The sequence below is a fragment of the Pezoporus flaviventris genome, unplaced genomic scaffold, assembly GCF_033815535.1.
Source record: "Pezoporus flaviventris isolate CSIRO_AGI_PZ_B2104156 unplaced genomic scaffold, CSIRO_AGI_Pfla_v1 ptg000223l, whole genome shotgun sequence".
NCBI lineage: Eukaryota > Metazoa > Chordata > Aves > Psittaciformes > Psittacidae > Pezoporus > Pezoporus flaviventris.
Genome location: NW_026892771.1, coordinates 388,352 through 416,098, shown reverse-complemented (window position 1 = coordinate 416,098; position 27,747 = coordinate 388,352). Strand labels below are relative to the sequence as shown.

At 56.0% G+C, this 27,747-nt stretch overlaps 2 protein-coding genes and 1 long non-coding RNA gene across 14 annotated transcripts in view; 1 reads left to right on the top strand and 2 right to left on the bottom strand.

Annotated features, from left to right (window-relative positions):
* Window positions 1-8,967, top strand: part of TANC2 (tetratricopeptide repeat, ankyrin repeat and coiled-coil containing 2) — a 222,719-nt gene extending 213,752 nt beyond the window's left edge. For all 11 annotated transcript variants that reach the window (XM_061442258.1, XM_061442255.1, XM_061442252.1 and 8 more), the window contains 4 exons: window positions 433-524; window positions 1,928-2,074; window positions 4,117-4,217; window positions 5,795-8,967. In XM_061442258.1, the coding sequence (XP_061298242.1) occupies window positions 433-524; window positions 1,928-2,074; window positions 4,117-4,217; window positions 5,795-7,745 (2,291 nt within the window). In that variant the 3' untranslated portion in view covers window positions 7,746-8,967. The remainder of the gene's footprint in view (window positions 1-432; window positions 525-1,927; window positions 2,075-4,116; window positions 4,218-5,794) is intronic.
* Window positions 1-27,747, bottom strand: part of LOC133262769 (uncharacterized) — a 294,205-nt gene that overhangs the window by 54,081 nt on the left and 212,377 nt on the right. The window contains exon 2 of the long non-coding RNA XR_009741403.1: window positions 18,379-18,475. This is a non-coding gene — a long non-coding RNA (uncharacterized LOC133262769). The remainder of the gene's footprint in view (window positions 1-18,378; window positions 18,476-27,747) is intronic.
* On the bottom strand, window positions 14,209-17,643 carry LOC133262748 (transmembrane ascorbate-dependent reductase CYB561). 2 transcript variants are annotated; one of them, XM_061442206.1, is made up of 7 exons: window positions 17,585-17,643; window positions 16,717-16,884; window positions 15,689-15,891; window positions 15,434-15,532; window positions 15,261-15,364; window positions 15,029-15,186; window positions 14,209-14,448 (listed from the first exon to the last, which is right to left on the bottom strand). In XM_061442206.1, exons 3-7 carry the CDS (start codon window positions 15,888-15,890, stop codon window positions 14,250-14,252), a joined length of 762 nt encoding a protein of 253 aa, XP_061298190.1. In that variant the 5' UTR covers window position 15,891; window positions 16,717-16,884; window positions 17,585-17,643; the 3' UTR covers window positions 14,209-14,249. The 2 variants fall into 2 exon arrangements, with proteins under 2 accessions (XP_061298190.1, XP_061298191.1); XM_061442207.1 differs by lacking the exons at window positions 15,434-15,532; window positions 16,717-16,884; window positions 17,585-17,643 and having other exon boundaries at window positions 15,689-15,934.

Below are 27,747 nucleotides of genomic sequence, written 5' to 3'. Positions count from 1 at the left end.
ACTTAAACACCTATCGCCAGCCCAGCTGCAGATTTCCTGCTGCACTTCCATGATTCTCATTTAGAAATGCTTTGATGTAACCACTCTGATCGTGCCTTTTGAATATGTTTTGTTTCCCCAACTCCGCCCCGGCTGGTTCCACAATCAGCACTGCCCTCTTGTGGAAATGGCTCCCAGCATTCCTAGACCATTGTGGGAGTGGTGATTGGGATTAGCCTTAATGACTGCAAAGGAAAACCATTGTAATGTGGATGTGACGTTTAAGTGTGAGAGGAATTGTCAGCTCAGTCATTTGGAGCACTCAGCCCTTTGACCATGCCAAGTTGTTCTCTCCAGCAGAAATTCCCACCCCAGGATATTTTTTCCACCCAGCTTCCTACCACCCTTGCATTGTATGAGTTTTTTACCCATCATGCATCCTGTACACTACAGGTCCAGCAACATGGGCGATGGCAACCTCCAAACCAGACATCATGATCATCCTCTTGAGCAAGCTGATGGAAGAGGGAGACATGTTTTATAAGGTGAGAGGAGTGTTTTGGGGAAGAACTGAACAAATCAGCCAATGGGAGGTTTTGACTGAGCAGTGCTGCTGCCTTAACCCATGGCAAGTAAAAGCTACTGCTCACAGCATCCCTCATGTTGCAAACTGGTTTTGGTTAGCGGGGGGGGGGGGGCAGTGTTTAATTGCCCAAATCTGTAACAAAGCTGAAGCAAAGCCAGAGTCTCTGCATTCTGGACTTGAGCCAGTGCTTCATTTCCTCTTTGAAAGCACTAGAACCCAAGTGTTTGTTCAGTGGTGTTGCCATCGCATCAGGTCTGACGGTGTTGTCATTACCTAGCAAGCTCACTGCTGTGGAACCACCCAACACCATAGTGGATCCCAGAAGAAGTCGGGGATCCACTTTTTGCCTCGCACACTGATAGTCAGGATGCAGATGGCTTTGTTGTGTCCTTCAGCACATGGGAGGTATTCCACCAGTGCACTGGAGTGGCGTCTTTTTTGCTGTTTATTTTAAGCTGATCTTTAAAACCTGGAGCTTTGCACACACACAAAATGTGCAAGTACAACAATGAGTCACTGTTAGGCTCTAAGGGCGAAGCAGAAAATATGCAAGGCTGGCATTGTAACTGGAGTTATCTGCCAGAGATACGTGATACAGCTGAGAAACCTGAGTCTACAGGGTTTTAAAGCTTACTATTCGTAGCTGCACAATGTATGTCTGGGTCACCATGAGTTGCACGTGTCCCAGATCCCATTTTGCCCTCTTTTTTTCACCCTGGCTGCCAAGGCTGCTCCTCCCCAGGGCATCCCAAAAATAGGTGCCCAAAATAGCAAAGATGAGTCACCCTTTGAAGGTGACTGTGGCGGCCCAATAAATATAAAAGGAACCCTGTTGACAGGCTTAGGTGTAGACACCTGATTTTTAGACCTCTAAAGGTCAAGGAGATGAATTTCAACCCATTTCTTCACTTCAGAGCCACATCACTGCCATAACATTTTATCTTTGCTATTGCAGGGGCTTTGCTGAGCCCCAGGAACTCCACCCAGAGTCCCAGACTTCATATTCTTTACCCTTCCTGGTGCTTATTAAGCTTTGGGTGCAGGGTGTTCTCCAGAAATGGATTACTGATCCCCCAGCTCAAAAGACAATCCAGAAACCAGATGGGGTTGTATCAAGTTAACACAATCTCTGCTGTGTTTCCCACTGTAGCATGACAAGTCTGTACCAAGTGGGAGAACTCAACTTGCACAAGGCATCTGCATTTCCACATCAGATGTTCCCTTGTTCTGGCTTTCCTCTCTAGAAAAGAGCTAAATAGTGAAGTCACGTTACTGTGACATTCATGGGCCCGGCGAGTGAGTTCTCTGCAGGGAAGTCAACTCAACCCAAGGATGTGTTTTGACATGTTCTCCTTCTATTAGAAAGGTAAAGTGAAAGAGGCTGCCCAGCGCTACCAGTATGCCCTGAAAAAATTCCCAAGAGAAGGGTTTGGAGAAGACCTGAAAACCTTCCGTGAGCTGAAGGTCTCGCTCCTGCTCAACCTGTCCCGATGTCGAAGGAAAATGAACGTAAGTCTCCTCCCTCTTTGTGGCCTGAAGCACAAGGTGCCAGTTTTCTTGGACAGGGGAGGTTCAGGTTGGACCTAAGGAAGAAGCTCTTTACTGTGAGGGTGCTGAGGCACTGGCACAGTGTGCCCAGAGGAGTGGTAAATGTGCCATCCCTGGCAGGCTGGGCAGAGCCTTGGGCAACCTGGTCTAGTGTGAGGTGTCCCTGCCCGTGGCAGGGGGCTGGAACTGGATGATCTTAAAAGTCCTTTCCAACCCAAACCATTCTGTGATTCTGCCTGCGCACAGAGACTTGACCGTCCTGCAGTCGCGCTTTGACCGCAGAGGTCTCCCCTCTGTGTTAACCTGGTCGTCCTCCACAGAGCACTGACATGCTCTCATTCAAGAGAAGCGATGGTTTAATACCTATTTCTGGTGATTAAAAATTCATTGCTGTGTTTATAGCTTTTTGAATTTTTTATTGCTGCCTTTTGATGATGCTGTGCACGGGGGGGAGGCATTTTCCAGCTTTCTAGGCCAGGAGGAGCCAGGAAATGTGCTCCTCTGAACGCTGATCTCAAATGAAGGAGCATATGCTTAGGGGGCTGGTGCTTCCCCAGGGCGCTGACTCATCCAGGAGCACCCACACACACTCCTTCTGCTCCCAGAACTGCCACAGCACTGTCACTCTCCCCATTCCCATCCAGCAGCATCTAGCGACCAGCTCCTGCAATGTGGCTGTTCCTCCAGCAGACAAGTGCTACCTCCTCCTTGCTCTGCATGCAGGGGCTTTCACTTCTATAGAAGCTTAAAGTCTCCAGAGACTCAAAAAGTGTTCTGCGAGCCAATAGAGATTACACTGGAGGGGAAGGGGTTTGTGACACCTTCATTTCTTTAAACTGTGAGGGAGAAAAGAGGAAAAGCAATGGATGTGAAATCTTAATGCTGGTGAACAAACAGCACAGTTCGTAGCACAAGTGTGAACCTTCTCTTCAAACAAGCCAGCTGTGCTGTAAGGACAGGATCTTTGGTTGGGAATCCAGGTTTTGTGATGGAAAACTTCAGAGGGTTGTGATAGCTCCTGCAGTTTTTGCACCTATAGATGAGAACATAAAGGTACATACCTCTGACTGCATTCACAGTCTGTTAGGCAATATCTCTTCAGTAACTGCTACTGAAGGTGCAGACAGAAGTATGAGCTTCCCCAGGCAGAGTCCAGGTAGCAAGAGTTTAGTTCCTGAGTTTCTGAACAGATCAGGAGTGTTCTTTGGTCCTTTCTCCCAGAACTGCTCAGGTCATAGCCCAAGTCAGCAATCCAGAGCAGTGGTTGTGGAACGCACACCCCTCTGCTGGGAAGAGGTCTCCTTCACAAGTGCTGAGCTTAGTGGTACCTGAAACATGTGGGGCAAGGCAAGGGGCACCCAGAGCTGTCTCCATCCGTGCCAGCACTCTCTGCCTCCCCACCCCACTCTAGTCTCCAAAGTGGAGTGTAGGAGAGATATAAGGAACAGTGGAATAGGTGGCACTGGTAGGAGACCTTTGCCAGGCAAATCCTGTTTATAGCAACTGAGATGCTGTAGTCCTGTCCTTCATGTGCAGTTTTATTCAGCCCCTTCGAGGCAGGTCAAGTGTGCTGCGGAGTGGGAAGCAGAGGGCATGGGAAAGGTTTCCTATTGCCTTCAGCTATGGAAAAAAGTCCTTCATGAGATTACATTCCAGCCTCTGCGAGACCAGATGTTTCCTCAAGACTGTAGGGTGTTGGAGAGGGATTGCATGCACTTGCTGGGGACACAATCAGTCAGAACAGAGCCAGTGGCGCACTGGCCTCTGTGGGTGCTGACAGCATCCGGCATTACGAAAGGGCTTTGGACATGCCATTGTAGTTCTTCGGGTGTAAATGATGTGGGATCCGTGTGAAACCTTCCAGTTTTCCATCAGGTCTTCCACGGTACATGTGAAAGAAAATCAAAACATGTCTGTATGAAGTTTGTTTTCTTCCCAAACTGTATATATCTTTGTTTCTGTATCTGTTCAGTCACTTACCTGCACACTTATTGTAATGACAGGATTTTGGAATGGCGGAGGAATTTGCTACTAAAGCACTGGAGTTGAAACCGAAATCTTACGAAGCTTACTATGCAAGAGCAAGGGCCAAACGCAGCAGCAGGTGAGGAGAGAGACAAGTGCAAGGGGCTGGTCCCGTTTGGCAGTTCCTGGAGGCAGCTGAATGCAGATGTTTGGAGAGGTGTCTCTTAGTAGAACGCTGAACATCTCAATGCGCTGGAAGCCTTTGCGCCAAGGTTGGGTGTTAAAACTACACTTTAGTTCAAGCGCAACTTGGACTCGAAGCAAAATGTGACTCATGGCAACCCTGCGGCCTGTGTTACGTCATCGCAGTGATCTCTTCTGCCCTTAAAACCTGTGAATCTCTCTGTCCTACAGCACTTTCTGCAAGGCAGAAGTTGCTGCTCTGCACTGGCTACACCAGCCAGGAGCTGTCAGCCACAGCAACCAGCTTCTAGAGAGCTGCAGCACTGGGATCTCTGTGTCTCAGATGGAACCCAGAAGATTCCCTCCCTGAAGGCTAAAAGATGCGAGATTAGATTCATTTCAAACCCCGTCAATGCCATTCCTAAATGAACATTGATTTAGGGTCTCGAGTTCTGGGCTCAAGGGCACTGTCACTGCACACATCTTGGGTTTAAGCCTTGCACACTGCCCTAATGCCTTTCCTTTCATGGTTTCCTCTCCATTGTTTCCAAAACACTTGTAAGGAAGCATGAGAATCGGGTTCCTTTCCAGATGATATCAGCCTCCCCCACATATAAGCATCCTTTTCTCCCCAGGTCCCTCCACCACCTTGGCTTTTCTTCTGCATTTCCCAGTGGAGGTCTGCACAGTCCGGGGAGCAGGATGCTTTTCCTCCCTCCACCTGTGTTTCAAGAGCTTGTGCAGAACCGTAGGCTGGTGTTGGGAGGCACTGGGGAGTTTTTCCCCTGGGATCGTTCTCCCAGCTGCCAGTCCTGTTCAAAGGGAGGGTTTTGCTAAAGCCAACCGTGTCCCTGTAAATGACAACCCCCTTTCCTTAACCCCACCTCCTTTTTACTCCTTACATGCTGGCCTTTCCCTTGCATAGGCTTCCCTGGGCAATCACAGGCTCCCATTCCTTGATTCCATTCCTTGACTCAGATGAAGTTAGCCAAATCCATTGCAACATTGGAGAGCCAGGCCTTGCCTAAAGCACTGACCCTGGGAGCCCCTGAGCGCCGGAGCCAGCCCTGACTCTGTGTGGTCTTGGCATCAGGCAGAAGTTCCATTTTCACTGGCGTAAGCAGTTGCAGCTCCATCAAAGCTGCTTTTGTTTACAGGAGTGGTGAGCTTGGCTCTTGGTTCTCTCGGTGTTGGTTTCCCCTTTGCTGTAACAGGAGCAAAGCTCATGGTGGTGCTGTGGGAAGTAATGAGCCTGTAACACACACTGTAATGCAGAAGGAGTTTTTGCAGTCTGGGTTGTGGACTCAGGACTCTGTTCCCTTCCTCTTCTCCAGAGTGGCTGGCAGTGTTTTTTCAGTTTGGTTAAACTAAATCCAAGGGAGGCTCTTAAGGCAGAGTTAGAGACACGCAGCACACGGTAGCAATCACAGACAGTAACAGGGGTGAGCCTCTTAACCCTCCGGAGCCTCCGAGAAGGGCTCCATTCAAATCCAGCGTAATTTCAGTTCTCCTTTCTGTCCCTTTGTCAAGCAGGCAGTTTTCAGCAGCCCTGGAGGACCTGAACGAGGCCATCAAGCTGTGTCCCAACAACCGGGAGATCCAGCGGCTGCTGATGCGGGTGGAGGAGGAGTGCAGGCAGGTCCAGCAGCAGCAGCAGCAGCCGCCGCCGCTCCCGGTGGAGCCTGAGCCTGAAGCCCAGCACGAAGAGCTCTATTCTGTGCAGGACATCTTTGAGGAGGAGTACCTGGAGCAGGATGTAGAAAACGTTTCCATTGGCTTGCAGACAGAGTCCAGGCCAAACCAAGGGCTGCCCATCATCCAGAGCCCACCCCCATCCCCGGCTCACAGGGACTCAGCCTATATTTCTGGCTCACCCCTTGGCTCTCATCAGGTCTTTGATTTCAGGTCCAATAGCTCTGTGGGTTCACCAACCAGGCAAGGGTACCAGTCCACATCTCCTGCTCTGTCTCCTACGCACCAAAACTCACATTACAGACCCAGTCCTCCACACACGTCCCCTGCTCACCAGGGCTCCTCTTACCGCTTCAGCCCACCGCCTGTTGGAAGCCAAGGGAAGGAATATCAAAGCCCGCCACCTTCTCCTCTTCGCAGAGGTCCTCAGTATCGCGCCAGCCCCCCGGCAGAGAGCATGAGCGTTTACAGGTCACAGTCTGGTTCCCCTGTTCGTTATCAGCAAGAACCCAGCGGGGTCAACCAGCTCCCTGGTAGACCAAAGTCTCCGTTGTCCAAGATGACGCAGAGGTCCTTCCAGATGCCCCAGCTCCCTGTGGCCGTGCCGCAGCAGGGGCTGAGGCTGCAGCCAGCCAAGGCACAGATTGTGAGGAGCAACCAGCCCAGCTCAGCTGTCCATTCCAGTACTGTAATCCCAACCGGTGCTTACAGCCAGGTTGCCCACTCGATGGCCAGCAAGTACCAGTCATCGTCAGGGGAAATGGGGGTTAGCCAGAGCAGGCTGGTCTACCAGGGCTCCATCGGGGGCATCGTTGGTGACAGCAGACCAGTGCAGCACGTTCAGGCGAGCCTCAGCGCAGGAGCCATCTGTCAGCACGGAGGACTGGCCAAAGAAGACCTTCCACAGAGACCATCCTCAGCATACAGGGGGGGGATGAGGTATAGCCAGACGCCGCAGATAGGGCGAAGCCAGTCCGCTTCCTACTATCCAGTGTGTCACTCAAAGCTTGACTTGGAACGTTCTCCCCTCCCCGCCAGCCAGCTGGGCTCTCCGGATGTGTCTCATCTCATAAGAAGACCCATCACCGTTAACCCCAGTGAAATCAAGCCTCACCCACCGACTCCAAGGCCCCTGCTTCACTCTCAGAGCGTTGGCCTCCGCTTCTCTCCCTCCAGCAATAGCATCTCCTCCACGTCCAACCTGACTCCCAACTTCCGCCCTTCCGCTTCGATTCAGCAAATGGAGATTCCTCTCAAGCCAGCTTACGACAGGTCTTGCGATGAACTCTCACCGGTCTCTCCCACTCAGGGGGGTTATCCCAGTGAGCCAGCCCGTTCCCGGACCACGCCGTTCATGGGAATCATAGATAAAACCGCTCGGACTCAGCAGTACCCCCATCTCCATCAGCAGAGCCGGACCTGGGCTGTGTCATCAGTGGACACTGTCATTAGTCCTACGTCTCCTGGCAATCTCCCCCAGCCGGAATCATTTAGCCCGCCTTCTTCAATCAGCAACATTGCCTTTTATAACAAAACCAACAATGCACAGAATGGCCATTTGCTAGAGGATGACTATTACAGCCCCCATGGGATGCTGGCCAATGGGTCCCGGGGAGACCTCCTGGAGAGAGTCACCCAAGCCTCCTCGTATCCCGACGTCAAGGTGGCAAGGACGCTGCCTGTGGCGCAGGCCTACCAGGACAACCTGTACAGGCAGCTCTCCAGGGACTCCAGGCAAGGGCAGACATCCCCAATCAAACCAAAGAGACCATTTGTGGAGTCTAATGTGTGAAAGACGCTTGTTGGAGTAAGACCCTCATGTTTTCAGCACACACACTTCCAAGCTTGATTTCCATGCATATTATTATTATTATTATTATATTATTCTGATGATTATGATTTCTCTTTGGTAGCTACATGACCAAGTTTCTCCGGTACTTTGTGTGGTGGTCAGACAGCCATGCACATGCTCCAGCCCTTTCGTTCCCCAGCTGACCGTGAAGCCAACAGCAGCCGAGCCAGTATGGTTTGCCCAATTCCAGCTAAGTTTCCAGCCGGGATACCTTAGTGCGTGGGGCGGGGTGGCCCCGACTCTCCCCTCCGCAGCGGGAGGTAACCAAGAGACAATCGCGTTCAATTTAAGTTGGTTTCTTTTGTCTTGATGAGCTCTTAACTCAATTGTGATGGGCATTCCTAGCGGGAGCAGAGCAGGGATCACAGGAGCCTTTCCCAAGGCTGCATCCTTGGGAATGTCAGCCAGGTCATTTGACTCTTTGCCCCTCAAAGAGCAAATTACCCACAGCGAGCAAGGGCACGATGTGTTTTGACACCGAGTAGCTATGCACAATCACCATCCTGCTTCATCTGGTGTAGAGCATTTCAATCCGAATTGGATTCAGTGGATTCCTGCACTATTTAATCCAGCAGCAGCCAGAAGGGGTGGGATCGCGCTGTGCTCTGCTGCTTTGCAAACTGCCTGCTGGGTGCCTCCGCACTGATTTGCTCTGGGGCATTTTAAAGGCACTGGTTGATTAGAGTTAGCCCTTTGTATGCCTTGGAATCAGCAAGGGACTTGGCCAGAAACCTCTTGCATGTGAGCTGGGATGGCAACACTTAACTCGGTGAGCGGACGACTGCACCTCACACACAGCACCATGTTTCCACTGGGACAGTTTGATGTTGGGGGTTTCATTTGGTGGGTTTTGCAAGGAAGAACAAAAAATCTCGCTTAGAAAATGGGATTTGAGTAGGAAAATTTCAAATTTTAATGCTTTATTATGTATTGCTTTGATGATGAGGCTGCATGACGTGGCACGATGGTTCCCGGGACAGGAAGGCTCCTTCTGCAAACCCACCTGGGCAGCATCTCCTGAGAGCCGGTGCCGTAGCAAGGGATGCACTCCAAGATCCATTCCCAAAACCTTGGAAAGCAGTTGCCATGTTCCATACATGTACATGGTGGAGACCACATTCTCCTTTTTAAGGAGCTGGAGTTAAAAGAGAGCTATTTATAATTTATTTATGTGATCCGTTTGTTTAGGTTGGTTTTCCTATTTTTTTTTTGAGTCGAATGCAAATCCCATTGGACGGTGGGAAAAGAGGGAGCGGTTCCAGGATCTGTTTTCATGGGATTTTCCATAATCTGTCAATTTTTCTCTTTTTTTTTTGAGGGGAGGAACTCTTTACAGACTCATTGGCTGCTGGTGGGTTTGAAATCTGCCTTTTCAGTCGCAGAGAGGGAAGGGTGGGATGAAGGAGGGGGAGAGCGATAACTGTAGCTTGTTTTAAAGCAAAATAGTGCCTGTTGCCTGATGCTGAACCTCCCTCGTATCAGCTCTTGAGAGTGATGTCAGTGCTGAGCAGGAGTTGGGGTGTTTCCAAAGGGCTATGCGAATAGATTGCAAGACTTCTCGAGCCAAACCATGGGGTCCAGCCTGGTGTAAATGAGCAGATCCCCAGCGCCACATCCGTGCAGCTCCATCCATTTACATCAGCTCAGGACTTGGTCTGAAACTCTTCAAGCTGGCTTCAGTGGGGTTATTTCGGTGTCTTTCTGTGTGTGGATCAGCACATCTCACTGCTGTCCTGTGCCTGGGATGCGCACGCCTTGGGGTGGCAGAGGCTTGTGTCTCACAGACATGTTTCCTCTATAGGCTTTGGTGATTTTGGGGCTCTTTGGGGCTCTTTGGTGTTTGTCCTGTGGATTTGGATTGAGGTCACTGTGTTCTTTCTCGAGGTGCATCCTAGTGCTGACTGTTTGCTTCCTTGCAGGGCTCTGTAGAGCAGGGAGGTAAGACTGGGAGACCCCTTGGTAGGGCAGGCTCCCCGTGGCTGTGGGGACATGCAGCTCCTTGCACTGTTCCCCTCCTTGCAAAGGGGGTGTGATGGGCTTTTTTGTTCCCTTCCTCTCTGTTTTGAAGCAACATGTTCTGCTTCGTAAGGAATAACCCATTTCTTCTCTGCACACAGTGCACCTATAGCTAGGACGTGCCTATCCGTGGGTCTGGAGTAGTCGCTTTGCTCAATGCCTCCCATCCTCCAGCTTTCTGAGCCACTGAGTAGCTTCCTCCTTTAGTTGCTTCTTTGAAAGGGAAAGGTAACCAAATTCAGCCCCACCCCTGTTCACATCCAGGCGAGGTTCTCTCCACTGGGATGCAAACAGATGATGCGGGAGCAGTGATGGAGCCTATGCCTTGCTTTCCCTATTCATTGCCTCGTGCTCCCATTACTGTCCTGGAGCATCCCCTCACAGCACTTCTGTGTGTAGCTTTTGGGTTGATGAAGATGTTCTAAGGGAAAAAGACAACAGCTCACACTTGTAACACAACCACCAAGCTGCAGGAAGGCTTCAGTGCTGCAGTGTGCAGGTTTGTTCACAATAGCACGTGCTCACATTTCTCACAGGATTCTTGCACTAATGGTTTTCCATCTGTTCTCTCTGTAAATGGGTGCACTTTACTGTTTGTTACTATGAGAAATACTGGCTATTTAAGCGTGAGTAGTGTCTTCGTTAGAGAAATAGCAAAGCAGCTCTTGTCTCTTCGTGTATTTTTCACAAAGGAGGAAAAAAAGCAAAGAAACGAAGCAATGAATCTGACCATTTATAGCACAAGAACTGACTCTTGTATATAAGCATCAACAGGTTGAGTAAGTTTTACCTACAAAATGATTTGCAGTGGCTTTAAAGCACTTCCCCAGCAATCCTGTTAGGGAGGGTTGAGGCAGGGTGGCTGCTGTGGTACCCAGGTGAATAAGGAGCACACCCCTCCCTGGAAAAGCCATTCCCTGTGTCCTCAAAGTCAGGCTTTGGATTTGGCAGGGAGGAAAAGCAGAGGTGGTGCTGTGCTGTGCTGTTGTGCGTGGTCCTGTTGTGCAGCGCGCTGTTGTCCACGTGGCTCAGTGGAGCTCACTGATGTCCCTTCCCCTTCTCATCTCGGCTGTCGGTCTGACAGGCAGGCTGTGCTGGGGAGCACGTGCAGAGTTTCAGACACGGTGCTGCCTTCTCCATCCATGCTGTGTATTGAATTACTCTTGGAGTAATCCAGATGTGGGGTGATGCTGCCAGCAGCGCCTCTGTCCCCTCCCTGGCTGCAGTAGCACCGCTGGCAAGCCCCTGTCTGAGATTGAGGAGGATTCTTGGGTGCACCAAGGAAACCAGGTTCTTGATGACATGGAAACCTCCAGGTTTGGTTCCTGGGGCGCGTTGGGTGGCGATGCTGAAGCCGACCCATGTACTTAGGTGCCCTTCCCACCGGGTGTCTCTCGTCCCCTGCCCACGGCTGGAATCTTCTCTCCCAGCTTGGGGTGTCCATGTCTGCCGTGTCCCTCAGTGGGGATTCACCGGCTCTTGGTCTCCCAGGCTGGGAGGATGCTGGGACCAGCATTGGAGGGCTCTCGAAGTGGTTGTCAGTGCTTTGTAAAGGGAGGGTTTTACCAAGATACATCCCTCAGGATCGGTCTCTGGAGGCGAAGGCACCGCACAGCCTGAGCCGCCTGCTCCGCATCACTGCTGGGAAGGGCACAGGCTGTGCCAGCCAAGGTGCTGTCTGTCCATCCATCCATCCCTCCGTCCATCCGGTGCCCGCAGGTGGGTCCATCCGAGCACTGGACCTTTGGGGGTGTTTTCCTTTAACCTGGCTGTAAAGGAAAACCTCTTGGTGAGTGTGAGCACCGCATGTGCGGGTGACGGACGCCTCAGCCACGCTTGGGTTAGGTCTGGAGCCAGGCTGGCTGCAGAGACCCTGTCCCCTCCTGCAAAGGCCGCTGCATATTCAGGGTGACCCAGAAGAAGCCGAGCTCAAACCCAAGTGCCAGCTCCGCCTTACCTAGAGAAACAAGCAAGCCAGTGTGCCTCCTCTTCCTCGCCAAGGGGGGTCCGCAGCGAGCTGAGGCAAGCTCTTCGCTGGTTGTACTTTGCTTTTAGCCTTGGGAATTCAGGATAGCTCCTCTGTTAATGGTGTTTAACCAAGGGCTTAGGGGAAGAGCTGTGGTACCTGCCGGGACCTCTGCGGATAAATGCCTTCACCCCGTGCTGGTTGCTCTGTGTGGGTGCACGTTGGACACAAAGCACAATGGTTGAGAGTGAATCTGTGATTTTATTTTTCAGATGTGTGTGAATAATTGCTGGGATTTTCCTTTCTTTGTGTTCAATCAAACTCTTTTTTCTAATACAAACCACTAAGGGCTCAATTCTTTAGCAAGATGCATTCGTGTCCAACTCCTGACTGTGCAGCTGGATCCCACCTCAACTCTTACAGCCCGACCCGAGGGAAAACACAGCGCGACCGTCACCGGGAGAGCCGGCAGACACCAAACCCACCCGCTGCATCCTTCCCTCCTGCTCATTTCCTACCTGTCACCGTACTGGGGAGGCAGCAGCCAGGTCCCCTCCTCCGGGATCGCATCCCATGGCTGCTGTGCCAAAAGACTTTGTCCCTTCCGGGTGATGCTGGGTGGGTTGGAAGCCCCATGCCCAGGGACTGGGTCGCTGCCTCGCTGTGCTCTAACAGACCCCGGGAGCAGCGCCGTGCGCCACGTCAAGCCTGTTCTGTTGCCACTCCGACAACCCAGAGACTCCCGTGGACTCTGCCAGCCCTGTCCAACCAAGCCTTTTCTTTCCCATAGTGTTGCATTCAACGTCCTGTCTCCCTCCTGTCTTCACGCCCGCGAGGAGCTGAGTTTGGAACAGACACGTGCAGTACACACACCTTGTGCTTTGTACACCCCCCTGGCTGCCATCCTCCGAGACACTTGCTGGGAAGATCTTTAAGACACTTCACCGTTTTCCTTTAGCTTTTCTATAACTCCGATGTAAAGGACTTCCTCTCTCTGTACAGTATATTATTCAATGCATGTTCTGTTCTCTCTACCGATATATTGAACACCACACAGTTGTGATATTGTGCAGTGGGAAGAGCAGCCCCTGCCAACAGCGGAGGCTTTTGCCTCTCATGTATAAGGAAAGAAGAAGACATATTTTTTCCTTTGCTGTATTTGCTTGAGCAGAGTTTTCTTGTCTGTACATGTGAGCTGTGAGATAGATGTGAAAAGTTCAAAAGAATGCATTTCCCCCCCTCCCCGGCCCCCAATGTATACAGGTTGTAATCTGTACAATGAAACTGTATGTATGAACAAATGTACTTATTTATAAATGGTTAACACTTGGAGACGGCGTCTGGCCTGGGGTTCTTCCCATGCGTGCCATAGAACCAGTTGAAGGGGTTGGGTTGGCACCTTCAGCTCCATCCAGCCCAGCACCTCTCCAGCATCCCTGTAGCCCCCTTCAGCCACTGGAAGCTGCTCTGGGGTCTCCATGCAGCTTCTCTTCTCCAGGCTGAACAGCCCTGGCTTTCTCAGCCTGTCCTCACACAGGAGGTGCTCCAGCCCCTGGGCATCCTCGTGGCCTCCCTCTGGACTTGCTCGAACAGCTCCGTGTCCCTGTTACGGTGAGGAAAAGACCTCGGAACATCAGGGCAGCACCAGAGTCCGGTCTGGCTGTCGCTGTGTGGGGATGGGGAGCGCCAGGAGCAGGAGGGGATGGAGGCAGTGCTGCTCTTGCCCTTACCAAAGGGCTGTTGACAGGACAGGGAATGGTGTCGTTGGGGCTGCTGAGCCAGGCTGCATGCGCAGTGGGAGACTGGGGGACAATGGGATGTAGCTAGTACCAGGGGCTGTGTTTGCTTTGCAGCACTGGGATACGGGAGATGAGCCCAAACCTCTTGGCAGTGGGTCCCCTCCACTTCCATGGGTACATCCAAGACCCCTGTGCTATATCTCTGGACATCCCCTGGATATGTCCCCATGGACACCAAGCGCTGCGGTGCCCATTGCTCAGCACAAGACAACCTCATCCCAAACAGACCCTGCCTCCCCCAGGCCCTCGGACCATGAAAGGATGCGAGACGGGAGGAGGGCAGAGTTGGCTGCAGACATTTATTAGGCTGAGAGCGCCCACGGAGCAGACAACACATGGCACGAGAGGAGAAGGCTTCGGACACAAAGATGCTGAACCTGCACAGACCCCGGCATCATTCCAAGCCCCCACGTGTGGCCAAACCCAGCGCCCCCACTGCTGGTCCCCTGGGCAGAGCCAGCCCCTGCCTGTGCCCTATGGGGCTGGGGGCAGGCTCAGGGGCACCAGGGGCTGTGTAGGGCAGAGCTGAGGAAGATGAAGGCCAAGCGAGGCTGAATCCAGCATTAACACCAGCGAGCGCGTCCTTCCCCCGTGGTCCTCGTACCCTGAGCCGGGCAGAGCCCCCCAGGGCACATGGGAAACATCCCGTAGGAGCCAGGGGCATCACTGGCTGCCACCACCGGGGCTCTCCCCCTCCGTCAGGGTCTTGAAGTCCATGGAGAGGGCCAATTCCTCGGCAAGGGGCGGGCGCTTCCACTCATCCCGTGTCAAGACGTAGCCCACCACGAGCCCGAAGGCCACCAGCAGCACCCCCAGGGTGTTGGCCAGGACGCCCTCGGGCACAAAGCGGCTGTAGGAGTCCCTGTGGGGACACATTGGGGTGCTCAAGATGATGGGGATGGGAATGGGTCTGGCCCTGCCCTGCCTGGGGTCCCTCAGCATCCTCTGGGCACACAGCATGGGGAAGGTGCCTTTCCCCCAAATCAGAGCAAAAGGGAGGTGCCCAGGTGCTGTTTGCTTTGGTGACAGCACAGGAAGGTGGTGGCAATGTCCTATACCAGGGCTATAGGCAGCCCTGCCAGATGTGCTCCTCCAGCCAGAGGGAGGTGGCTCCTGGGGTGCCCCATAGCTGTGTCCCCATGGAGACCCCAGTGTGCATCTGGAGCACATCTGGAGCTACCAGGGCAGAGGCCTCGGGGACAAGAGCAGCCTGAAGGGTTCTGACATCACGTGGCTGCAGAGAGGCAACGGCACATCCCCATCCACAAACTACTGCAGGATCCAGCCCTTGTTAAACATCCTCTGGGCAGTGACTCAGCAGCAGCAGAATTAAAGGCCTTGGAGGGGGGAGATGTAACAGCCCCAGCATGAGCAGGGGCCAGGCTCTGCCCATTGGGCTGCAGGGAGCCTGGGGTCTAGAACCCCCCAGCCCTATCACCCACCTGATGTTGAAGAGGAGCATCTCGGTGATGCCCAGCAAGCAGGAGGTGATGGAGAGGGCAAAGAGGGCGATGCCGATGAAGATGTGCTGAGGCTTGTAGCGGCCCCGCAGCGAGAAGGAGGCACCGGGGAGCAGGAAGAAACCACAGCCCAGGAGCCACTGTGGGGCACGGGGATGTTACAGAGAACTCTGTGGGGCCCCGGAAGGGTGCTCAGGGTGTCCCCAGCGCTCACCTGCAGGAGGTAGAGCACGAAGGTGGCCATCCCGCACCAGCTGTGCAGGCTGTACATGTTGGGGATGCCCTTGGCCCGGTGGGACTCGAACACTGCGATGATGCCTGCGGACAGGAGCCCGTTACCCGTTACCGGATCCATCCCTATGCACCCACCCAGACCACAGCACCCACCGACGAGGGCGATGAGCAGCGCCAAGCCATGGAGCAGTGCGTGCAGCGCCTTGGTGGATCGCTTGGGTTCGTTCCTGAACACGCGGTACACGAGGAGAGCTGCCGGAGACAGCCCATGAGCACCCATGGGCGTCCCCCACGTCCCCGGGGCGCTGCGCGCACGGAGATGGGGGGGGGGGGGGGGGGTCCCGGAGCATCTTCCCCGGTCTCCGTTTGTGACCGCTTTGTCCCTTCCCCCCCCGCGGGGCCGCTCACCGTCACCCTGGAGGAAGACCAAGCCCAGCACCATGCAGAGCGGGTGCACGTTCAGCTGCAGGGCGCTCTGCCAGCCCAGGCCGCCGCGGTACCGCCCGAGCCAGGCCCCCGTGGTGAGCAGCAGCGCCAGCCCCAGCGCCTGCGACACCGCCACGAAGGCGCAGAGCCCCGCGGGGCGGGCGGGCGCCGCGGCCCCGTCCATGCTGCGGGGCAGAGCGGGGCGAGCGCTGGCGGCCGGGTCCCGCTGCGGGCAGCGCCCGGCTCCGCCCTCACCTGCCGGGGCCCGGCGCTTCCTGGTGCCGCCGGGGCCGCTGCGTCACCCGCGCCCGGAGGTGGCTCCGGTTCCGGCCCCTGCTGCCTGCTCCTGCCCAGAGCCTGCACCAGCCCCAGACCCCGAGTCCTGCCCTCCAGCCGCAGCCCTGTCCCTCCAGCCCCATCCATTCATCGCCCTCCTTCTCCCTCCACCCCCATCCCTGTCCCTCCATCCCCATCCCTCCATCCCCATCCCTTCATCCCCGGCTCCATCCCTCCATCCCCATCCCCCCATCCCTCCATCCCCATCCCTTCATCCCCGGCTCCATCCCTCCATCCCCATCCCTCCATCCCCATCCCTCCATCCCCATCTCTTCATCCCCAGCTCCATCCCTCCATCCCCATCCCTCCATCCCCATCTGTCTTCTATCCCCATCTGTCCATCCCCATCCCTCCATCCCCAGCTCCATCCCTCCATAGCCATCTCTGTCCCTCAATCCTCATCCCTCCATCCCCATCCCTTCCACTCCAGGCCCATCCCATGGCCCACCCTTGCCCATTCCCCAGCCCCTCCATCCCCAGAGCCCCACAACAACCCCCACAAACCCTCCTAGGGTAAGGCAGCACAGGGATGAGCACCCTTGTGACCCCTCCCCTCTATGACCAAACCGATGTCCCTTGGGGTTATGGGGCTGTGCAAACCCTCATGGAACAGACACATGGTGGTACCCAGCCCCACAGAGCCCTGCCCCATGGCCCCCACCACTCACCTGCACCCACGTCCTGCTTCGTTCTGGGTAATCCCTGGGGATCAGCACTGCCACTTCTCCTGCTTCTGCTTCAACCAGGGCCAATGTCCCACCTCTGCCACAGCCCCACTGCGGCTGCCCCTGGGGAGGAGCACCCGGCAGCCGGACCCACGGTGCTGCCAGGACTGGGGGGAGCTGGGGAAGGGAGGGGGGATGCATTAGGCCACGCACACACTTTGTTCTCAGCCACCTTTATTGGATCAGCCGGGTAAGTGAGTTAAGGGAATTGGTTTATCCCATTAGGTTGCACTGCAAAGGCGGCCTCATCGCCCGGGGCCGTGGCGTGGACACAGGGTCCAGGCTGGGGTGATGGGCAGAGAGGGGCTCCGTGTCCCTCCTGCACCACAACAGCCCCCAAGGACCCTCAGCACTGCCATGGGGCTGCTGGTTCCAATGGGAATCCCACTGGGTACCCATCCTGCCAGATGCAAACATCTGGCCCTGAGCACAGGGCACATCCCACTCCCATGCTGAGGATGAGGGATTGGGACTAACCCCCCCCCCCAGCCACATCAGCCGGCAGCAGGACACGGGGAGGTGCTCTTGGGAAACCCCTCACCCCTAAATCCATCCCACCAAGTGGTGGGAGAGCCGGAGGCAGCTGGGCCCTTCGGAAAAGCCATCCCATGGTGGGTCCCTGCCTGTCCCCTCCCACCCCACATCTCTGCCCCCTCCATCCCCAGTCTCTGCTCTCCCTGCTTTCAATGGGGGCTCATGCAGGGGACAGGGCTCATCCAGCTCAGGGCGGGGGGGGCTCTGAGCAATGCATTGGAGGGGGATTTGAAGCAGCTGCCCCCCCCCCCCCCCGAGCCCCCGTTTGTGCCCCCCAACCTACCTGTGGGTGCCAGGAGGCGCTGCCTGAGCCGGGCCCAGCGTGACAGTGTCTGAGGCAGGGATGCGGCCACCGCGTTGCTGTGGCAACGGAGGATGAAGTAGGGGGGTAGCACCCCGGGCATGCTGCGGGGGGAGCAGGGCGTTAATTGGGCCTCGTTAATCACCTGCACCCATTAGCAGCACTGGGGGGGGGGGGAAGGGGGGGGAGGGTTGTGCTGCAGGACCCTTGGCTGGTGGGTTGGGGATGGGTGACATGGCCCTGGGGAACCTCCGCTTCCATTTACAGCTCCGGAAGCCCCTCCAGGAGCACCAAATACACCCTGTGCCCCACACACACACCCCATGGGATGTTCCTGAGGGGAAAAGGCTTGGGAGATGGGGAGGGAGGTGATGGGAAGATGATGGAGATGATGCGGGCAGATGAGGTGGATGACGGGGAAAATGATGGGGAAGATGGAGATGATGATGGGGGAGATGCGGGGGTCCCCCTTTTGGCTCTGGCCCTCTCGGGAGGTCCCCTCCTCTTCGTCTCCCCGTCCTGTCTCTCTCTGTCTCTGTCTCTGTGTGTCTCTGTCTGGTCCCCAGGCCGCCACCAGGTGTCAGCAGGAGCCCGCGGTGCCGGCAGGACCTGGAGCATCCTCGGCTCCGGCTCGTCCCGGGGATGCAGAGACCAGGCAGGGATCGGAAGCATCCCTGAGTCTGGATCCTCACAGGGACCCGAGGCAGAGCACCCACGGGAGCTGGAGCATCAGCACCCTCACGGGGAAGAGCTTTTGCCTTACCTCCAACCTGAACTTCCCCTGTTTCAGTCTGAACCCATCACCCCTTGTCCTATCACCACAGTCCCTGATGAAGAGTCCCTCTCCAGCATCCTTGTAGCCCCCTTCAGACACTGGAAGCTGCTCTGAGGTCTCCACGCAGCTTCTCTTCTCCACGCTGAGCAGCCCCAATGCTCTCAGCCTGGCTCCATTTGGGATCTGCTCCAGCCCCTGAGCATCCCCCTCCCTGACTGCACCCGGGTTCTGGCCCTGCTGACCCACACCTCGGTGGTGGTGGGGATTGTGCCCCACAACACACGTTCCCACTGGGGAGGAGAAGGTGAGGGGCTGTTGTTGGGGGGCTCAGTGGGGGCTTTGGGTGCCTCTGCTCAGGAGGGGCTGAGTAAAGTGGAAGCCAAATGGAAGCGCTGGGGGGCAGAATCGAGGTCCCAGGGTTGGAACTGGAGATGAGCTTTAAGGTCCCTTCAACCCAGCCCCTGGTTCCATGGGTCCATGGTTCCATGCTTCGCACCAAGAGCGAAGTCCAGGCCCTGCTGCAGCCCAGGGCAGAGTTCCATCGCCACCGCCTTGATCCTGGGGAGCAGCCCCTGTGCAGCAGGACCCAGGGAATGGCGCTGCCCTGGGAGCTGCTGTCACCTCCCATCTGCAGCCCGGCTTTATCAGCGGGGGTTGTTTACCGCAGGGGATCCGCCGAGCCATAAAAGCCACCATAAACTGCAGACCTTGAGCTGTGCTGCTGTGTCCCGGCCGGAAAGGGCTGGAGGGTGCCTGGTCCAGCTGAGACCCTTGGAAAAGCCCCCGAGCCGGTTCATCCTTTAGGATATGCCAGGACAACGAGCTTTGCCCTCAGCTGAGACCAGCAATGCACTAAAAAAACAGCTTTATCCTTGCTCCCAACCGCATCCAGCTGAACTGTCCATGATTCTATGGCTTCCAGCAGCCAAAAGCACATCACAGCCCTCAACCCAATGTGATTAAATGGCCATGGTTGCTTCTCCCATCCACACAGCAGGGACAAAGCCACTGCCCCATGCACAGGGATTCAGCAGCAGCAGCTCCCCAGCCAAATGAGCCCCTGCAATGCAGAGCACTCTCCTCTTGCAACAGGAGCCGTTTGTAACCAGCTCTTTAATTAAAGACATTGCCAGGGGCATAATGGCTTTATTAAATCTGCCTGAGCTGGCAAGAGTAAAATCCAACCTGTGCTGCAGGACGGTGATGGCGGGCAGGAGAGCCAGCGCTGCCTGTCCTGGTGCGGGGCTCGGGGATGCTCAGGGCTGCCACAGCTCCATCGAATCAACCCTGTTGGAGGACAGGATCATCAGTCAGGGCACCCCTAACCCATGGCACTGAGGCCTCGTCCATATGGTCTGTGAACACTTGCAGGGACGGTGACTCCAGCCCTGCCCCGTTCCAATGCCTGACTGCAGTGGATGCTGAGCCAGCTCCCTGGCCAAACCTGGCATCAATAGGAGCACCATGAAGTGATAACTGATGGTGAAACCAGCAGTTCCCATCCTCCCTCTGCCAGACACCACCAAATGACCATTCTGCTGATGCACCCTCTTTGACTTTGCTGGGTTTGCTTTGGTTTTACCTTCCTAAATCAAGTTTTTATTGCTAAGAAAGGCTTGCTTGCAAGATGCTTCCCCTGAGGATGCTGGTTCCAGAGCCCAGCTCCTCAGCAGAGCCAAGCTGCTGCCTGAAACAGCCACAATGGTCCCCCACAGAACCCCAAAACTGGGGCGCAAAGTTAGCATCTTATCACTAAATATAAGGATAAAGAATCAAAGGCCCGTTGATTCCAAGGGGAATCATTAAGCCCTGATTCACATCTGGGGGTCGATCCCCAATTCCACGGCATCCTGTGAAGGCTGGAAAATGGGGGATTCCCAACTGGAACAAAGCTGCCTTGGGAACCTGCCTCCTTCCCAGGCTGGGGTTAGGAGCAGCCTGGCTGGAAAAGACCCCGGTTCTCCTCCTGGCAGCAATTCAGCTGCCTTGTCCTCGTGCTGGCCGGGAGCACAGCTCCACTGAGCCGGGCGGCGATAGCATCAGCGCGGCCGGTGCAGCCACTTCATCTCTTTCAGAAGAGGCTGAAGGCACGTTTATGGCCAGGCTTTAACAGCAGCTGAGATAAGCTCTGCGGGCTCACAGAGGATGATGGATGCTCCCTGAGCAGTCACGCTCACGTGCCACAGAGCTGGGGTTGGTTTTGGTTATTAAAGAAAGCGGGGGAAAGGGAGGAACAATGGACTTTTATTGGGTGATGGTGCAGAGGGAGCACGTTGGCCTCTTCCCTTACCCTGGCTGGTGAGGAAGGGAGGTGGAGGGATGAATGACAGGGAATGGAGGCTGAGAGGTGAAGGAGGAAGGATAAAGGAGAAGGGTTGAAGGATGAAGGCTGAAGGGTAAAGGATGAAGGAGGGGGGACAATTTCTGGCCAGGCTTTTAATGCTTGACCAGCCACATGCCTGGCACTGGGCACGTCTGCTCTGTGACCGAGGACTCCCCAGGAGCTGACTGTTGGGATCCTGCACAGATTTAGTGTCCTCCCAGGACATGGGCATCATTTAAGGACCCTGAGCTGATGGCTCGCTGCTTTATAAGGGCCTTTCAATGTCAGTGCACATCCTTGGGCTGGTCCCAGAGCAGGGGATGGAGCCTGAGGAGATCCTAGAGTGGAAACCATCCCCTTCCCATCCACCTCTAGCCTCACTCAAGAGCATGGCCCCACTTGGGCTGCCCCATGCAGCCAAGCCCGGCTCACAAGTGTCCCTGACACCTGCACCAGGACCAGCTTCCTGATGCCATAAACCCTTGTCCTAGGGCAAGTGAGTGCTGGGGTGAGGATCATGCTGATAAGGAGCATTTCTGCTGCCTTCAGCCTCCCTCAAGAGCTGAGTGTGCACTTCTGGTGATAAAGCACAATCACTGCTCCAGGATCGGGGGTGAGCTTCCCATTGCACCCCATCCCTCTGCAGAGAGGACTCCCCAGGCTTTAAATGCATCTTTTATCCAGGGAAAAACTGGATAAACCCCAGGTTTTGGGGTGTTCCTCTTTTTCCAAAGGATCAGAATAAAAGCTGTTCATTTAGATGAAATATTTGGATTGCTGAGGTGGTTTTTTTCCCCTCCCCTCTCCCTCAGGGCAGCATCACTGCATCTGGGAAAGGAGCTTAGAGGATGGTACACTGTGATAATTGATTGAATTCATCAGCAAATAAAACAGGAGCCTTTAAACTCAGAGTCCAGAGGGAGAGGAAGAAGGATGCTCTGTGCAGTGATTTGTACCAATGGGTGCCAGAGCTGTCATGCCCAGGAAACCACAGCCACTGGGGAAAGTAACACATAAGGCTGCACAGCCAATATAAAAAGCTCTTTTTGAGGTCAAAGTCAGGAGGGAATCCTTCCCCTTCCCTCCAGAAGCAACTCGGTTGCTCAGAGGGATGGATCACACGGACAAAGGTCTTGAAGCACCCTTCAACACTTTGAGAAATGGGATGGGGAACCCAAAAGTGTGATTAATGATAAAATAAGGGGGAAATGGGCTTGAGCTATAGGGCTGGGATATACCCAGAAAAATCACCAGCTCTTCCCAGCCAGCACCAGGGCCACAAATGCCCCCAAAGGAGCATCCTTTGCACAACCACCCTCTCCCACTGCTCTCAGAGCTGATGCTTTACATCTCCCCTAAGAAAGACTTGCTGTCAGACTCCTTAATTCCTCATTTCTGGGTGACTCTGGGGTGTGGAACTGCACCAGGGGCATCTCTGCCTCCGCCGGGGCGGGGGGTTGGAGGCCTGGCAAGCCAAGGAGCTTATCCCAAATGCTGGGAGCAAGTCCTGCTCCTTCATAAGTGCAGACACGCTGCAGTGAGAGTCCGGCCATGGCACACGTGTGGCAGCACACGCAGTCCATGGAGGGGGAGGACAACGTCTCCATGCAGCTGGTGATGGCAATGCAAGATGATGGGCAGCATCCTCCTGGCCCAGGGCAGCCGGCGGGGACACCACGTCTCACCCAGCATCCCCACGCCTGCATCCCTGCCAGCAGTTCAGCATCCGTCTCCGTGGCAACACATTTCTCACATCCTTGGATACCTCCCGTCCCCCTGTGGTACTGCACTCTGGGAGCACATGGGTGTCCATTACCCACCCCAGCACCCCTGAGAGGGGTGGGGAGAGTGGGGACCGGTCCCTCTGCTCTGCAGATTGCCTCATGGATGTCTCTGAGCCCATCCTTGGTGGGCGCTGGGGCACAGCATGGATTCAGGGCAACACAGAGGGACCGATGTCTTCAAGGTTACAAGCATTTCACCTGCTTTCCTGGGCCGCTTCACCTACACGTGGGATGTGATCCCAGCCAAAGCTTTGTAGGATGGGATGCCACAGAGCTTTGGAGATGCAGCCTTGCCCAACACAAAGTCCCACAGCAGCAGCAGCCCCTCTTGCACCAGCCCTGGAGGTGCTCACATGCACAACAATGGAGATCTGACACCCGCTGGAAATACCAACCTTGGGAAAGGCCTCCCTTGCTGGGATCTCTGGATACCAGCACTGCACGGACACTGCAGAGCCCCAGAGCCAGGAAAACCCCTCCCCAGCCCCACTGAGAGCAGAGGCTGGTGGAGCACAGGAAACCTCATTCATCAGTGCTTGGGCACCAGCCAAATTGGAGCCAAACCAACCATTTTTCCCAGCTTCCCAGCAAACTGGAATTTCCAGAGACCTGTGGGGAAAGGGGTCAGCAAGGGGGCTTCAGGGAGATGCTGGCTTTCCCCCAGATCCATGGTATCCAGGTTCACAGGCAGTGCCTGTTTGGGTTTGGCCTCAGGGGGATGAAGGATGCTCACGTGGGAGGTGGTTTGGCAGGGTGGGAAGCTGTGATTTTTGGAGGGAGGTTTATGGGCATCAGACAGTTGCAGGCTCCTAAACCCCTTTTTTCTTTGGAAATGGCTCTGCACACTCCATAGGGTCCCCAGCTCTGGCAGGAGGACTCGTCCTGTGTCAAAACCCCATGATGTTCCCATTAATCACCCACTGAGCTCAGTCCAAGGGGCCGTAGTGGTGCCCAGCTGCTCTGCAGTGCCAAAAAGTCAAGGGGGTTCCTTCTGTTGTCCCCAAAAAGCTCTCCCCTCCATGGTTGTGCCCCTATGGGAGTGGTGGCCCTGATGGTGGGTGATGGGCTCGGCCAACCCAGGGTCTGAGCTCAGCATGGGCACAATCCCCAGGGCTGGGGCCAGGCCCTGGGGGAAAGGGATTTGGTTCATTAAATAGAAGAGAAAGCAACCAAACAAACGCAGGACAGGACCTACCAAGGCGACGGGCACGGGTCTGGTTTTCATCTCAAGGGGACTTTGCATTACTCATTTGTCACCGGTTTCATTCCTCCGAGCCCAAACCACTCAGTGGGATGGGGTGGGATGGGATGGGATGGGATGGGATGGGATGGGATGGGATTTCCTTCCCAGCCAGCAGAAATGCTCCATTACTCTGCAAATCTGAGGTGCTGCCAGGAACGGGGTCAGTTTGGTGAGAACCAGCAGGAGATGGCCTCTGGCTCCCCCCAAGTGAGTGCTTTCCCTTCGGCTCTCACCCTTGTGCCAGGGGGCACAACGCCAGCCTGAAGAGGGGAAGCCCAGCCAAGCACCATGGTCCAGTTGAGCTGGATCCCCCTGTGCTGACCAGCGAGGGGATGGAGGGACAGCACCACCACCCTCTCCAGCACCACCACCCTCTCCAGCACCACCAGTCTCTCCAGCACCACCACTCTCTCCAGCACCACCAGTCTCCAGCACCACCACTCTCTCCAGCACCACCACTCTCTCCAGCACCACCAGTCTCCAGCACCACCACTCTCTCCAGCACCACCACTCTCTCCAGCACCACCACTCTCTCCAGCACCACCACTCTCTCCAGCACCACCAGTCTCCAGTACCACCACCCTCTCCAGCACCACCACTCTCTCCAGCACCACCACTCTCTCCAGCACCACCACTCTCTCCAGCACCACCACTCTCCAGCACCACCACTCTCCCCAGTACCACCACTCTCTCCAGCACCACCACTCTCTCCAGCACCACCACTCTCTCCAGCACCACCAGTCTCCAGTACCACCACCCTCTCCAGCACCACCACTCTCTCCAGCACCACCACTCTCTCCAGCACCACCACTCTCTCCAGCACCACCACTCTCCAGCACCACCACTCTCTCCAGCACCACCACTCTCTCCAGCACCACCACTCTCTCCAGCACCACCACTCTCTCCAGCACCACCAGTCTCCAGTACCACCACCCTCTCCAGCACCACCACTCTCTCCAGCACCACCACTCTCTCCAGCACCACCACTCTCTCCAGCACCACCACTCTCCAGCACCACCACTCTCTCCAGCACCACCACTCTCCCCAGTACCACCACTCTCTCCAGCACCACCACTCTCTCCAGCACCACCAGTCTCCAGCACCACCACTCTCTCCAGCACCACCACCCTCTCCAGCACCACCACCCTCTCCAGCACCACCACTCTCTCCAGCACCACCACTCTCTCCAGCACCACCAGTCTCTCCAGCACCACCACTCTCTCCAGCACCACCACTCTCTCCAGTACCACCACTCTCTCCAGCACCACCACTCTCTCCAGCACCACCACTCTCTCCAGCACCACCAGTCTCCAGCACCACCACTCTCTCCAGCACCACCACTCTCTCCAGCACCACCACTCTCTCCAGCACCACCAGTCTCCAGTACCACCACCCTCTCCAGCACCACCACTCTCTCCAGCACCACCACTCTCTCCAGCACCACCAGTCTCCAGCGCCACCACTCTCTCCAGCACCACCAGTCTCTCCAGCACCACCACTCTCTCCAGCACCACCAGTCTCCAGCACCACCACTCTCTCCAGCACCACCAGTCTCCAGCACCACCACTCTCTCCAGCACCACCAGTCTCCAGCGCCACCACTCTCTCCAGTACCACCACTCTCTCCAGCACCACCACTCTCTCCAGTACCACCACTCTCTCCAGTACCACCACTCTCTCCAGCACCACCACTCTCTCCAGCACCACCACTCTCTCCAGCACCACCACTCTCTCCAGTACCACCACTCTCCCCAGCACCACCACTCTCTCCAGCACCACCACTCTCTCCAGCGCCACCACTCTCTCCAGCACCACCACCCTCTCCAGCACCACCACTCTCTCCAGCACCACCAGTCTCCAGCACCACCACTCTCTCCAGCACCACCAGTCTCCAGCGCCACCACTCTCTCCAGCACCACCAGTCTCCAGCGCCACCACTCTCTCCAGCACCACCACTCTCTCCAGCACCACCACTCTCTCCAGTACCACCACTCTCCCCAGCACCACCACCCTCTCCAGCACCACCACTCTCTCCAGTACCACCACTCTCCCCAGCACCACCACTCTCTCCAGCACCACCACTCTCTCCAGCGCCACCACTCTCTCCAGCACCACCACTCTCTCCAGCACCACCACTCTCTCCAGTACCACCACCCTCTCCAGCACCACCACTCTCTCCAGCGCCACCAGTCTCCAGCACCACCACTCTCTCCAGCACCACCACTCTCTCCAGTACCACCACTCTCTCCAGCACCACCACTCTCTCCAGCACCACCACCCTCTCCAGCACCACCACTCGCTCCAGTACCACCACTCTCTCCAGCACCACCACTCTCTCCAGTACCACCACTCTCTCCAGCACCACCACTCTCTCCAGCACCACCACTCTCTCCAGCACCACCACTCTCCAGCACCACCACTCTCCCCAGTACCACCACTCTCTCCAGCACCACCACTCTCTCCAGCACCACCAGTCTCCAGCACCACCACTCTCTCCAGCACCACCACTCTCTCCAGCACCACCACCATCTCCAGCACCACCACTCTCTCCAGCACCACCACTCTCTCCAGCACCACCAGTCTCCAGCACCACCACTCTCTCCAGCACCACCACTCTCTCCAGCACCACCAGTCTCCAGCACCACCAGTCTCCAGCACCACCACTCTCTCCAGCACCACCAGTCTCCAGCACCACCACTCTCTCCAGCACCACCACTCTCTCCAGCACCACCACTCTCTCCAGCACCACCACTCTCTCCAGTACCACCACTCTCTCCAGCACCACCACTCTCTCCAGCACCACCACTCTCTCCAGCACCACCACTCTCTCCAGCACCACCACTCTCTCCAGCACCACCACTCTCTCCAGCACCACCACTCTCTCCAGCACCACCACTCTCCCCAGCACCACCACTCTCTCCAGCACCACCACTCTCTCCAGCGCCACCACTCTCTCCAGCACCACCACTCTCTCCAGCACCACCACTCTCTCCAGTACCACCACTCTCTCCAGCACCACCACCCTCTCCAGCACCACCACTCTCTCCAGCACCACCAGTCTCCAGCACCACCACTCTCTCCAGCACCACCAGTCTCCAGCGCCACCACTCTCTCCAGCACCACCACTCTCTCCAGCACCACCACCCTCTCCAGCACCACCACTCTCTCCAGTACCACCACTCTCTCCAGCACCACCACTCTCTCCAGCACCACCACTCTCTCCAGTACCACCACCCTCTCCAGCACCACCACTCTCTCCAGCGCCACCAGTCTCCAGCACCACCACTCTCTCCAGCACCACCACTCTCTCCAGTACCACCACTCTCTCCAGCACCACCACTCTCTCCAGCACCACCACCCTCTCCAGCACCACCACTCGCTCCAGTACCACCACTCTCTCCAGCACCACCACTCTCTCCAGTACCACCACTCTCTCCAGCACCACCACTCTCTCCAGCACCACCACTCTCTCCAGCACCACCACTCTCCAGCACCACCACTCTCCCCAGTACCACCACTCTCTCCAGCACCACCACTCTCTCCAGCACCACCAGTCTCCAGCACCACCACTCTCTCCAGCACCACCAGTCTCCAGCACCACCACCATCTCCAGCACCACCACTCTCTCCAGCACCACCACTCTCTCCAGCACCACCAGTCTCCAGCACCACCACTCTCTCCAGCACCACCACTCTCTCCAGCACCACCAGTCTCCAGCACCACCAGTCTCCAGCACCACCACTCTCTCCAGCACCACCAGTCTCCAGCACCACCACTCTCTCCAGCACCACCACTCTCTCCAGCACCACCACTCTCTCCAGCACCACCACTCTCTCCAGCACCACCACTCTCTCCAGTACCACCACTCTCTCCAGCACCACCACTCTCTCCAGCACCACCACTCTCTCCAGCACCACCACTCTCTCCAGCACCACCACTCTCTCCAGCACCACCACTCTCTCCAGCCAGCCTTTCCCCTCCTTTCCCTTGTTTTCCACCTTCTCCTTGATTCCCCTTCCCT